This window comes from Chrysemys picta, chromosome 13, assembly GCF_011386835.1.
Source record: "Chrysemys picta bellii isolate R12L10 chromosome 13, ASM1138683v2, whole genome shotgun sequence".
In the NCBI taxonomy this organism is placed as follows: domain Eukaryota; kingdom Metazoa; phylum Chordata; order Testudines; family Emydidae; genus Chrysemys; species Chrysemys picta.
In genome coordinates this window covers 11,674,096-11,688,445 of record NC_088803.1, presented here as the reverse complement: position 1 = coordinate 11,688,445, position 14,350 = coordinate 11,674,096, and the positions used below count along the sequence as shown (strand labels likewise).

The following is a 14,350-nucleotide window of genomic DNA, read 5'->3' as shown; positions in this document are numbered from 1 at the left end:
GGGTCAGATTTTTTTCCTTGGAAAATTTCAAATTTTTTATCCAAAAAAAAAAATATATATATATATATATATTGTTTTTCAGCAAATGAGAAACAAAACAAAACAAAATGACCAAAACCAACTAACCAACCAACCAAAGAAATATTTGGGGAGGATTTGGATTCCTGGTTAAAAAATGGAAAATTTGCAAGGAAAGCAGACTCTTTACGTGAAAATTTCTTTTTGTAAAAAAACATTTTTGAGATAATTTTGTTGACCGGCGCTAAAAGAAACACCAGACAAACTGAGGCAAAAAGCAGGAGTAGAATGGTGCTGAGCTCTTTGAGGGAACTCCTGGGAGTCCTATTCTGAGCCCAAACCAGCAGAAAGCATCCCAGAAGGAGAAGTGATGGACAATAGAAGCAAGTCTCTAGCTCATTTGTGTACCACAGTCTTAATTACGAGGAACCAGTTTGCAAGAATCTTTTTGAATGGCAAAGTCAGATGCTGATCCAGATTGTGATCCCAATTCTGGGGTCACATTCAGATCCTCAAGTTTCAATCCAGAGTCATTCATCTCAAAATCATGGGTGTCCCCAGGAAGATAATATCCTGCCAAAGGTTCTCCTTAGAGCTCCTTTCATTTCATTGTTCCTCAGGCTGTAGACAACTGGGTTTAACAACGGTGTGAGGATGGTGTAGCAGAGGGACAAAAATTTGCTGGTACTGGGTGAACTACTGGACTTGGGCTGGAAGTAGGTGAGACCAGTCGTGCTGAAGAGCAAGACCACCACAGTAAGATGTGAGGAGCAAGTAGAGAAGGTTTTACGCCGTCCCTCAGCAGATGGCATCTTCAGGATTGTGGCCAAGATGCAGACGTAGGACCAAAGTATCAGTGCAAATGGGATCACGACAAATAATACAGTTGAGGTAAGGGCTTCAATTTCAATCATGTAGGTGTTTCCGCAGACCAGCTCTAGTACAGGTGGAGCATCGCAGAAGAAATGGTCAATCTCATTAGACAGGCAGAAGGGGAGATTAAATACCCACGTGACATGCATTAGTGTCACAAGGCTGCTGCTTAGCCATGCAATGCCCACAAGCTGCATGCAAACACCTTTGTTCATAATGGCAGTATACGACAGGGGGCGGCATACGGCCACATATCGGTCATATGCCATTAGGGCCAGCAGGCAGCACTCTGTGCCCCCTAGGGAGATGAGGAAATACATCTGTGCAGCACAGCTGGAAAATGAGATAGTTTTCTCCCCAGTGAGGAGGTTGATCAGCATTTCGGGGATGGTAACCGAGGTGTAGCAGATCTCCAGGAAGGACAAGTTCCGGAGAAAAAAATACATGGGGGTGTGAAGGGCTGGGTCAGCCAATGTTATAAGAACGATGAGAGCATTCCCTAGCAGGATGATCATGTACATAACTAGGACCAACACAAAGAGTAAAACTGGAAGGTTAGAGAGACCAGAAAATCCCAAGAGGATGAACTCAATTGCAGTGGATTGGTTTCTTCCTTTCATGTCATCAGGATGTTTCACCTCCTAAGGAAGTGAAGAGACACTCAGACACCATGGTGGTGGGAAACCTTATCAAATAGACAGTTATGAAGCACCATGACCCTGGATAGATTATTGGCTGCAGGAATTAGACCTGAGACCTCTGGAACTTAACCTATGAACCTCTACTGTCTATGCTAAAAAAGCCATCTCTGTTAGCCAACGCCCATCAACCTCTATGTGGCCCAGTCACCAGCAGAGGGGGACACAGCTCCATACTCAGTGTGCATGGGTTACAGATAGATGAGCTAATACCGGGATAGATGGATACTTAGATTATTGAAGGGAGGAAAAGTACTTTCTTCAGTCTGAATATAGATGGCCTCATTTATTTCAAGTATATGGGCCTAATTCTTCTGTCATTTACACCTCATGTCAATAAAGAATAACTCTGTTAAAGTCCATGGTGCTAATTCTGATCTCTTCAGGAGTAAATTCATCCAAATTACCAGAGTGGCCCTTGTATAAACTCAATTGAGGGGGCAGCAAACTCAGGACTTGGGCATAAGGTGACCCAAAAAAAAAAGGTTTAGAAGGAAAAAATCAGTGCAATTTGCACCAATTGGTCATGCCTTTGTGGCAAAATGACAGTAACTCACACGCAAGAGGAGGTGTTGGAGAAAAACAGCGGAAAGGAAGGAGTAAAAATCCCCTTCTGCCTGCTTGGCAGGTATATCACTCTCAAATCTGCCTTCAGTTACACCCGTGTATATCCAGAATCACTATTGATCCAAGTTCAGAGGAGTGATTCTACATTGTTAGTAGTGTAAATTAGAGCTTGGTGAAATTTTTCAGACAAATAGTTTATTCACTGAAAACCACAGACTGAAGTTCATGCAGAGTTCTCCAAATAGTTTTCATGGAAGTAAAACATTTCAGAAATTTCAAAAAATTTCAGAAATGTCAAATAGAAATGTTTAATTTTGTTTTGATCTAGAACTTTGTGTTTCATTTTTCAGGGCAAAGTAAAGTAAAGAATTCACAAAATACCAAGGGGAGGTGATGGTGGTTACTTCTTTATAAACTTTACCCCAGTGGTTAAGGGACTTATGCACAATGTGCGAGACCCACATTTGATTCCCCAGTGTGCCTGAAGTGAAGAAGGGATTTGAAGTTGGGACACTGGAGGAGAGCCCTAACCACTGGGCTATGGGGGAGCTCTCTCTCTCAAACTCTCCTCTTGAATCTGTTCTGTTTTGTGTAATCCATTGCAGCAAAGGGAGTGTGATCCTTGGTCTCACCTCACCCAAGTAACCACTAGGCTACAGCGTCATTTTCATTCTCTGTCTCAATTGGCCTTGCAGGGTGCTAAGTAGTTTGTGCATAGGGCAGTGTGCTCCCATCCCCTTTTAAGAGTGGGAGAAGCACCAGATACCATCCCAGGACAGGGAAGGGTTGGAGACCCAAGACATGAGGCTCTCAGAAAAGGCACGAGATGCAGCTAGCACTGTAACTGTGAAACTCACACACAGTTAGTGTATGCAGTGTTGTGATAGCTGTGTTGGTCCCAGGATATTTGAGAGAAAAGGTGGGTGAGGTTCAACAGAAGATGATTCACCTATGTTGTCTCTCAAACATTAATTAGTTCATTCAACCACCCTGTAGCACGGGGGAAGGGGGAACATGTTTCCCTCTGTTTGCCACTCCATTTTAAATCAAGACTGGATGTTTTTATAAAATCTCTGTTCTATGAATTATTTTGGGAAAGTTCTCTGGCCTGTGTTCTGCAGGAGGACAGATTAGATGATCACAATGGTTCCTTCTGGCCTTGGCATCTATGAATCTATGAACTGAGACATGAAGAGATTTACCCAGATATGTAAAGTTATTCCAATGTCTTACTGGCTTTTATTTTTAAAGGGACAACACATGGCTTTCAGTTACCTAAACTCCTTTGACAATCCCGGCTTGGATGGATGCATACGTTATGTGATGAAGAGTAACACTGAAAATAGTCTAATGCCATTCTATCTACTAACAAGATATCTCCAAATGGAATGTTGTGTTCTGATTCTGCTATCCCCATCTCAAAAAAGGATACAATAGAAATAGAGGGAGATCTGGACAATAACAAGGATTACAAGAATGGAACAATTTAAAATAATACACATTGGAAAACATAATCCCAACTATACATATAAAATGATGGGGTCTAAATTTGCTGTTACCACTCAAGAAAGAGAGCTTGGAGACATTGTGGATAGTTCTCTGAAAACATCCATTCAATGTGCAGCAGCAGTCAAAAAAGTGAACAGAATGTTGGGATAGATAATAAGATAGAAAATATCATATTGCCTCTATATAAAACCATGCTATGTCCCCATCTTGAATACTGCATGCAGATCTCGTCACCCCATCTCAAATATATATTTATATATATATATACATACTGAAATTGGAAAAGGTCTATAAAATCATGACTAGTATGGAGAAAGTAAATAAGGAAGTGTTATTTGCTCCTTCACATAACACAAGAACAAGAGGTCACCAAATGAAATTAATAGGCAGCAGGTTTAAAACAAACAAAAGAAAGTATTTCTTCACACAACACACAGTCAACCTGTGGAACTCTTTGCCACAGAATGTTCTTAAGGCCAAAACTATAACAGGGTTAAAAAAAGAACTTGATAAGAGATGCAAAACCATGCTCTGAAGTGTCCCTAGCCTCTGTTTGCTGGAAGCTGGGAATGGGCGACCGGGGATGGATCACTTGATGATTACCTGTTCTGATCATTCCCTCTGAAGCACCTGGTATTGGTCACTGTGGGAAGACAGGATACTGGGCTAGATGAACCATTCATCTGATGCAGTATGGCCATTCTTATGTTCTTATGTAACAATGCAAAGATGAGAAGCTTGCCAGAAACAAAAGAGCTGGCTGGGGAAATATTTTCCCTCATGGACAATTTTGGTGAAAATGAAAGTGTTTTCTCTTTTCTTCAACATTTTTGAAGTGTTTTGAATTTTCATTGAAAAAAACACAATCTCCAATTTTTGTTTTGATTTGTTTTGTTTTTGGTTGTCAAACATAATTTTAAAAAATAACACTTTGGAGATTATCTCTTTTTCAATGAAAATATGTTTATTTTATTTTATTTTTAGGAAATGGATTATTTTGGTGAAAATTTCCACTAAAAATATAGAATGAAAAATGTACCTGTTTTGAAAGAGACATTTCACCTGTTCTGTCTTGAACAGTGATCGGATATACTCCATTTGATTGCTTTCTCACACACACATGTAGTACACAGCTTCCATCCATCCATCCTGCATCCAGCTATGTCTAAGACAGACATCACATATGTACCTGTGCACTGTAATAGCAATCATAACTAAATAAACACTCACTAATGAGCGTGATCCATTGCCATCATTCATTCCTGAAAGAAGCTCTTTCTTTGATGTAGGCTCTCATGTTATTGTTAATTTCAAATCAAAAAGACCCGGGGGATTTTTATTCTTTCTCACTCTCCTCCCACCTTCCACTCCTTCCTGTTTCAGGGATCTCACAAGTATTGTGGCACATGCTACCAAAGGGATCTATTAACATGTTTATGTAGCTGTGAACAAAAGCAATTTTATCCATTACATTGTGATCCCTGAAGAGAGATTCTGTCTATTCGCCTCAGGTGGAAAATGAGATATCTTTTGACCAAGTTTTTTTTTTAATGTTTCTTTCAAAGATTCAAGTGGAACCACCAAAAGATTGGATTATTTTCAAAGTTCATGGGCCAAATTTTCTAAAACAATGGTTTTCAACCTGTGTTCCACAGACTATGTCTAAGGGGGTCACGAAAGGTGACTATGAAAATAAAGTTTCAGATCCCAAAAAAGGAATTCCATTTTTCAGATCAATCAAAAGCATGTGAATACTCCTCCTACAGGACAAATCCTGGAGTGTTGTCATTACCATAGATGCACACAGTTTAGCACCCTTTCTCATGCAGCATCAAATTCCATTCCGAACATGTGCAACATTTATAGTTGAATTCTGTTCAGTCAGTTTTCGGTCTAAGACTTCTATGGCAGGGGTCTGGATACCACAGCTTGAAATTCCAAAAGGGTCTGCCCCTGCATTCAAATGTTTTCAGGGGTCCACAAATGAAAAAAAGGTTGAAAACCACTGCTCTAAAAACTTCTCGACTCAGCCTCTAGTTTTGTGCAATTTGTGCCATCAGACCTTAAGAATATCATTAAAAATCTGAGTGTAACTATATATGTAATCAAGTATCAGAGGGGTAGCCCTGTTAGTCTGAATCTGTAAGTCTCAAAGGTGCCTCAAAGTCTCTGTTAGTCTCAAAGGTGCCACAGGACCCTCTGTTGCTTTTTATATATGTAATGTGTGTCTAGGTCTCTATAGAATTTCTACATCCTTGGGTAATCATAACTTTAACTGTAACTTTAATAAAACTTGAAAAACAGAAGGCCTTGTCCTTGTGAAATGTGTATGTAGTCACTACCTTTGGTCTTTAGGTGTTCCTAACATTTCTAAATCTGAAGCAATTAGCAGAGGTGACTTTCACTCTGTGAGCTTGAACCTTTAGCCAACAGAGCCAAATCCATATACATAGTACAAAATTCACTTTCAATAAAATAAAAAGGCTACAGACGTATGGCTATTGCAGAAGAGTGGATGGAGAGTAGATGGATGGATATTGGGGATGGGTAGATAAAAATGGTAGTTGAGCCTGCCATGAGATTTCCCTCCAGTCAGAAATTACTCTTTTATTTTCCCAGACTTCTGTCTCTGCCCTAGCCTTACAGATTCCATTCTATGTTTCTTCCCCATGTTCTTTTTTAAATTCATATGGACTTCCTTTGTCTTGGGATATGTTAGGGTTAAGTAAAGACCTGGGAAGCTGCTGATGTGCTGACCTGGCATTAGGGGATAAAGACATAAGCAGGCAGTATTTCTTTGTTTGATAAATAAGTTGCCATACTTTTCCCTTCCTTGTTGCTTCTGTAACCCTTCTGCCCATCTAAGTTGGCAGCAACAAGGGCCAGGTTCTGTATCTAGGGGTTCCTTTTCAATAACCCAACCCTTCCTGCCTCCAGAATGGGAAGCTGCCATCTGGGCAGGGCTCTGAGGGCTCAGCTGTGGGGACCCTGACCCAGCTGGGCCTGATCCCCCCACCCCTGCCTGTGTGGTGGTGTGTGCAGGCATAGAGATGGCCAAGGCTTCACCTGGGGGCTGGAAGCATCACACAGAGGTGTCACCGCCACTCCATCTCTACTCCGACACAGGCACCTGGAGGAAAAGGCCAGCGAAGCCATGTCAACAGATGTCTCAGCCTTAGCCACATGCTCACCAGGTGCGTGCATGGACCAGGAGGGCTCACTGCAAGCTGCATCAGGTCTCAGCTCTGCCCCAGATGTGCACGGCTTCAGACTGAGCCAGTGTCCAGATGTGCCGCATGCCCAGCTGTGGAGGGCACCTGTCCGTATAGGAACCTTCCTCCAGCCCCTTCACCTGGACGTGAAGGGAGAGTGGGGACAGTGTTGCTTTGCAAAACGGCAGACAAGTGAGTCTGTGAGTCCCCCAGTGGTGAATGCCTCAGCCACACGCAGGAGACTTCCTGACTTCCTGTTGCAGAGAGGCACTGAGGTGACATCAAGTTAACCGCATTACAGGCTTCAAATTGGGCCCTTCCTCTTAGTGTCTGACCACTTCCCCCCCACTCAGCAGGGCTGCAGAGCACTGAGCAGGGTGAGAACAGCCCTGCAATGCCCGCACCCTCCCCCGAATGCACTCAGGGGATGAGGGGCCCCACATGGTGACTCCACTTTTCCACCCTCCCCCCACCCCCAGCTGATGTGGTGAGGGGTCCAAGTGCTTAGACAGCAGGTCCCCCACCCACACTCCTGCACACATGACCTAAGGATTCCAGCCTTGCATCCCCGCTGCCCAGCTGGACCTGTAACTCACTGCCCAGGCAGATGTCCCCTCCCCAGATGGGCCATGACAATGCTGCTCATACACCTACTCCCCAGGGGTCAGGCTGGTGAGGGGGGGGCATAGTGGCCCCAATATGCACAGTCGCCTGGGGTTCAGGGCCCCAGATATGCATGTCTCCTGGACTACAGCACCCCAGATATGCACAGGCCCAGGGCTGCAGGGCCCGAGAAGAGTATAACCCCAGGGGGTTCCGGTCCAGACAAGTGTACAGCCTCCAAGGGTGCAGGGCCCCAGATGTGCAAAGCCTCAGTGGTGCAGGAAGCCACATGTGCACAACCTCAAGGGGTGCAGGGCCCCACATGTTCACAGACCCCCAGGGATGAAGGGGACCATATCTGCTCAGTCCCCAGGGTGTGCAGAGGCCCGGAGGTAAAGGACAAGGATCACAACCTTGTCACCGAAATGTCAGGTCCACCTAGCTGAGAGCCAATAACAGCCAGACAGGGATAAGGAGGAGTTGCTTTATTCTGCAGAAGAAAGGAGAGCCTTGCACCTTGGTACAAAGACTCTGTCTTACACACATTTTACAGATCCTTTATACATGTTCAGACAAAGGCCCTTGCCGTGTTAACACTTGATTGGTGGTTGTCAGACCCGTGCTTTTGCTATCTGGTCAGTGAAAACTGGCTTGGGACCAGCTCTAACTACCATAAGGCCTTGAAAGGGAAAACAGTTGAAAAGTTCAGGCTACTGTGTACTTGAAGTGTCTGCTTCCCCCTAATGGCCACTGGTTGACATAAAGGCTGCTCTGTTAAGGGGGGTCACTAGTAAACTTCACAGTCCCCCCTTCGGGCCTGACAAATTCAAAAATTGTCAGGCCCGTTACGCAATTTGCGATCAAGCTGGAGGGACAGATACTGGATTTTCATATGGACAGCAGAGCTTTTGATCATAGCATTACACAGGCATTTGGCACATTGTATCATTATCCAGATAACTAGGGTGACCAGATGTCCCGATTTTATAGGGACAGTCCCGATTTTTGGGTCTTTTTCTTATATAGGCTCCTATTACCCCCCACCCCCTGTCCCGATTTTTCACACTTGCTGTCTGGTCACCCTACAGATAACACATAGAAAGAAAAGAAAGAAAAGAATCCATTTAACAATTTTTGAAAGAGCCCCGTAAACCATGACCCAAGGTCTGGAAGGAGGTCCTCAAAACTAAAGGTGTGATCAAGAGATACAGCACGGAAAACAACAGCAGCATTCTCAATGGCTTGTAAATCCTGCTCAATTAAGCCAGAATGATTAACATAAAAACAACATTTTTCCCCGATGCGAGCACAAGTCCCCCCCGTCCCCCCCAATTGGTTCATATGCTTGGAAGGAGCATTGAGAACATTTGCACTTCCACCCAGAAAGTTTCCAAGTATGTCTCTATGGCCACAGATCAGATGGTACTCCTGATGTGTCTGTAAGGGCAGTGGGCCAAGCCTGATGCTCTAGATCATTCCGAATGGCCATTTAGCTGATCATTCAGGAAATCCTGAATTTCTGAACATGCTAGATCCCACTGGAATGCCTTCCCAGCCTCAGTGATATTCAATACCATCTCTGTTAGCAACTTCTGGGTCATAGAACTAAGGGCGGAGATAACATGTAACTCACCAACTCCAGCCTGTACCTGGGTTAGCTGTGCCCCAATTTTTCATCATGTTTTGGTTCTTAAAAATATTCCAAACTGTTGCTGCACTATTGGCCCCCTCCCAAAGGGATCCGGTCAAGTCTCTCTTCTTTCTAGAAGAAATAACCCAAGCCCTCTTTTGTGCTAATCTAATGGCAGCCCCCTGTGAGCAATTTGGGTATGTAGAGGTGATCTGGAAACTGGATAAAGGTAATGAAAATTTAACAGTCCCTAGTGTAGTGTTAATCACAGTCCATTGATATCCTAATACATTTTTCTTTGGTGTAGTACTATACCACATTCCCAAGCATGGGTTCCACAAGTTTCTTCACCAGGGTCAGTTCTTAATGTCTCTTGTAGGCAGGAATCCCTGGACTTTGTGGTTTCAATGAAGAAAGTGCTCCTTCTTCTCTTTTCCTGAAACAGTGTGGTTTAGCATCATACAGGGGAGAGGTTACTAGCACATCACCCTGTAATGGTTTTGCGTCTTCTAAAAAAAATTCAAAGGCACAGTAGGTCTGTCAGTGGACAAGGGAGAGGTTACTAGCACTTCACCTTGTCTTTTTTTCCTTTTTCCTGCTGTCCAGAAGGCACAGCAGAGCTAGAAGGAGAAATAGGCTTATCAGTCGAAGAGTCCTCCCGAGGTGGAGGGGTCTTTTTACAGTAAGAAGCATTGGTCCAGGTAGGCAGTCCTTGGCACTTCACAGCGGTGTTGGTGGTTAACAGGACTTGGAAAGGGCCTTTCCAGTGGGGAGCCAAAGCAGTCTTTCGTTGGTGGATCTTTACATAGACTCAGTCTCCTTGTTTCAATGAATGGCAGGGCTGCTAGGGTCTTTGGGTAGCACTTCTTTTATCTGTGAGAAAAGAAACCTAACACATTTCATTAATGTCTGGCAGTGTTTTGCAGATCTCATAGTTGCTTGGGCACATTCAGGCCCCCCTTTTCTTGGCTGTCAGCCAAGTCTTAGCTGTGAGCAGTGTCCTTGACTGGGGCCAGCATTTTATCTTTGGACTGAGCTTGCTAGCTATTTTTTCCAGTTAACTCGTTCTGTTCTTTTTCCTTCTCCCCTTTTTGGCTTCTTTTAACCTACAAAGGAAACTTCCATTCTTCACACATACACCTTTTCCCAACAATGAACACATACACATTGCCATTATACAGTACATTAGTCTTAATACTCAATGTATGCCATGTACACCCTTCCAATAAAATAACTTTATTACAGAGCTTTGGAGCAACAAGCCAGGACGAGCACACCCACTTTTGAGGAGTCCACTTGGTACAACCTCTGGTGTCCAATAGCTTTCCTTCCTCCCCAGCCCTCTGGCTAGAAATCTGAGGTAGCCAGAAGGATCCCATGGGCAATATGGGGAGTGGGTTAACCTTCCATGTCCTTGCTTCCAAAGACTGTTGGTATGCAAATTTTAACAACAATTTTGGCCATAGAACACAAAAATAATTCCTATTGTGCCAGTAAATGCATGGTACTTTGAATGCTATTCAGCTGGCATCTTCTGATGATCTGAAAGACAAAAGAACAGAGGTCTACCCCTTCTGGGCAGTCAGTCATTGCTTAAAATATTTCCTTTATATACACATACTCTTGTTGATTTTAGGCAAAACAGAGGAATTACCCCATATTTCCTTGTATTTGTTTCAAAGGCAGCCCAGGTTTCAGTGGCTTCTACCTTAGTAGTTAGAAAATTACATTAATACAGATGCTTTCTGGCTTGCTTCCAGATCCAAAGCTATCCACAGCTTAAAGATTCTTACTTATAAAGGGACACAATCAACTTTCTCAGACTTTTGATTGCCTTTTACTTCTAACTCCTTCTTTCAAACACCCAGTGATCTGAAAGAGACAAACCAACCTATATTGGTAGGTTTGCATTTCTTTTACCTCTGCTACAATATACACTGCACATGTTCTGGGGAAAATGCACATCCTTTCCACAATTCAATTTCCACAACACTAGCCACATCAATTTCTACACAAGGTGTAACTATTTCTTTTTGAACACCGGGTAAAGACCATTTACTTAACATATAATCCAAAGGGCTATCCTTAGAGGGTTTTACCAGAGACCCACCCATCTGTCTGCTGACACTCTAACAGAGAATTACACAGAGCACAGAGAGAATTATGGCCTAATAGGATCCTATTACAGGAATTTCTACTAATATTGACCGCTACAGGGGACGGGACAGAAGGATCCCAATTCGACCTCAGAGCTTCATTGCACGCAATGGCTTCCACTCTGAGGAATTACGAATGAGAGGCTCAGTTCCGTCCACACACCTAACGCCCAAATGTATAAGACAGAAATTCATTAACCGGTTAACCAAAACCAAACCAAACCAGAACCAGAACCAGATAGTGTCTCCTTATCCTATTAGGACTCACCTTATCAGAGCACGAACCCCAGGGGTTGTGGTGAAGCAGAGAAAAGGGGTAAAACACCCCGTTGGCACCATTCCCAGTTCACCGCAGCCATCCGGAGTCCAATGTCCGAACTAGGAGAGTCCCGGCGGAGTCGCCAGAAACTGTCACCGAAATATCGGGTCCACCTAGCTGAGAGCCAATAACAGCCAGACAGGGATAAGGAAGAGTTGCTTTATTCTGCAGAAGAAAGGAGAGCCTTGCACCTTGGTACAAAGACTCTGTCTTACACACATTTTACAGATCCTTTATACACATTCAGACAAAGGTCCTTGCCGTGTTAACACTTGATTGGTGGTTGTCAGACGCGTGCTTTTGCTATCTGGTCAGTGAAAACCGGCTTGGGACCAGCTCTAACTACCATAAGGCCTTGAAAGGGAAGACAGTTGAAAAGTTCAGGCTACTGTGTACTTGAAGTGTCTGCTTCCCCCTAATGGCCACTGGTTGACATAAAGGCTGCTCTGTTAAGGGGGGTCACTAGTAACTTTCACAGAATTATTTCTTCACACAACGCACAGTCAACCTGTGGAACTATTGCTTGAGGATATTGTGAAGGCCAAGACTGTAACAGAGTTCAAAAAAGAGCTAGATAAGTTAATGGGGATAGGTCCATCAATGTCTAGTAGCCAGGATTCGCAGGGATGGTCTCCTTAGGCTCAGTTTGCCAGAAGCTGTTGTTGATTACCTGTCCTGTTCATTCCCTCTGAGAGTACCTGGCATTGGCTACTGTCAGAAGACAAGATAATGGGCTAGGTGGACCATTGGTCTGACCCAGTATAGCAGTTCTTATCTTCTTAATAAAATGTTTCAATATTTCCAAATCACAATTTTTTCAGAATTTCTATTCTGTGAAAAAATTCAAACTTTTATTTTTTTTTTAATCCTCATTTGGAATGAAAACAAATGTTGAAATGCCAGCTTTTCCTGGGTGACAGGAATTCCAATTATTTTCCAGCTCTGCTTTTAAACCACCTATGCAATTATGAGGTCCCCGCTACAGCAGCCCAAGTCAAACTACCTATAGGAAAGAGGACCACTGGTGCCGTAAAATATAATGGTTAGAGCTGGCTCATTATCCAAAAAAAGTTAAATATTTTGAGTTCCTTTTCCCCCTACCAATTTCTATCATCAACATTTCAGAGAAAATATTTGGGAAATTCAGAAAAGGTCAACCACCCAAGGGCACTTTTCTATAGAACTGAGATGTTTTTTAATTAGACCTGGTAAAGCAATGGGAGGTGAGAGAAAAGAAATGTCCATTCATATTGTCTTTTTATTTTTTTTGTTTGTTTTTTCCCTAAAATATTAATAGATTTTAAGGATTCAAGTAATAATAAAATAATATTCTAAAAATGATTTTTTCTTTTGTTAAAATTAAAACATTAAAGGAAAAATGTCATGGAAAAACAAAACTCAGTAAATTTCACCAGCACTATATTACACAAGGGAAGCATCTCCATTATGGCTGAGATGCTACTTGGGAAATATTTCTCAGAGGCTCATGTGTCTGAAGAAAAATTATCTGATTTTTTTTAAAGATTTTCATTGCTATTTTCCTCAAAGCATCTTTCACCTCCTTGTTCCTGAAGCTGTAGATAATGGGGTTCAAGAGCGCAATCCCCACTGAATAGAAAAGAGAGAACAACTTGTCCGCACCCAGACCATAGCTGGACTTGGGGCGTGCATATACAATAAGGGCAGTCCCATAGCACAATGTCACCACGATGAGGTGTGAGGAGCAGGTGGAGAAGGCTCTATGTCTGCCTTCAGTAGATCTGATTTTAAGGATGGTGGAGATGATACAGATGTAGGACACCAGACTCAGCAACAATGGCATCATGAGGGTGAAGGCAGCACCCACGATGATCTCAATCTCAATCCAGTAGGTGTCCCAGCACACCAGCTTCAGCAGTGGCTGGATATCACAGAAAAAGTGGTTGATCACATTGGACCCACAAAAAGGAAGTGTGAATACAGAGGTTGTGTGCCCCACAGCCACCAGCGTGCCACAGATCCATGAACCACCTGTCAGCTGGATGCAAACCCTCTTATTCATGATAGCAGTGTAGCGCAATGGGTTGCATATTGCATTATAGCGGTCATACGCCATAGAAGCCAGGAGAAAGCATTCAGTAATGCCAAAGAATAGAAAGAAAAACATCTGTACAGCACAACTGGAAAAGGAAATATTCTTATTCTCTGAGAGGAGGTTGGCCAGCATCTTGGGTAGAGTGACTGAGACGTAACAGAGGTCCAAGAAGGACAAGTTCCTCAGGAAAAAGTACATGGGTGTGCGCAGGGTCGGATCAACATATATGACGACGATGATGAGGATGTTGCCCAGCACTGTGACAATGTAAATGCATAGAAACACCACAAACAGAATGAGATTCATGTCTCGGTGGTTAGAGAAGCCGAGAATGACAAACTCAGTCACAGAGGTGTTTTTTCTCATTTTCTCCCTCAGCATATTTCATCTTGAGAAGTAAAAAAGAAAACTTGTTAGTATGATGTTTTAAATCAAGTCAAATTGGCTTCTATCTATCTATCATGACTTGTCCCCTATCACTCCACACATACATTCCTCAAACTGATATGAATCAGGAAAGAGACCTATTCTCCTCTCACAAGACTGTCAATCCAGAGAAACTTCACAAATGTTGATAGTTCGTTTTCTCCTCTCAGTCACACCAGCTTTATATTGGTGTATGTTCCTAACCTCAGTGGAAATACAGTTTTATACTAGCGTCAGAGAAACAAAATTTTGACCAATGAAATTA

General features: G+C 43.0%; 2 protein-coding genes and 1 long non-coding RNA gene across 3 annotated transcripts; all 3 read right to left on the bottom strand.

Annotated features, from left to right (window-relative positions):
* Positions 1 to 563: 563 nt before the first annotated feature.
* Positions 564 to 1,523, bottom strand: LOC101946369 (olfactory receptor 10A3-like). Its single transcript, XM_005310401.2, has one exon. It carries the CDS (start codon positions 1,509 to 1,511, stop codon positions 564 to 566), a length of 948 nt encoding a protein of 315 aa, XP_005310458.1. The 5' UTR covers positions 1,512 to 1,523.
* Positions 1,524 to 7,950: 6,427 nt separating this feature from the next.
* LOC135975243 (uncharacterized) lies at positions 7,951 to 12,057 on the bottom strand. Its single transcript, XR_010592176.1, has 2 exons — positions 11,535 to 12,057; positions 7,951 to 9,999 (listed from the first exon to the last, which is right to left on the bottom strand). It is a non-coding gene; the product is annotated as an uncharacterized LOC135975243 (long non-coding RNA).
* A 972-nt stretch (positions 12,058 to 13,029) lies between these two features.
* LOC101946079 (olfactory receptor 10C1-like) lies at positions 13,030 to 14,040 on the bottom strand. Its single transcript, XM_065565160.1, has one exon. The coding sequence runs from the start codon at positions 14,038 to 14,040 to the stop codon at positions 13,030 to 13,032; it is 1,011 nt and encodes a 336-aa protein (XP_065421232.1).
* Positions 14,041 to 14,350: the final 310 nt, after the last annotated feature.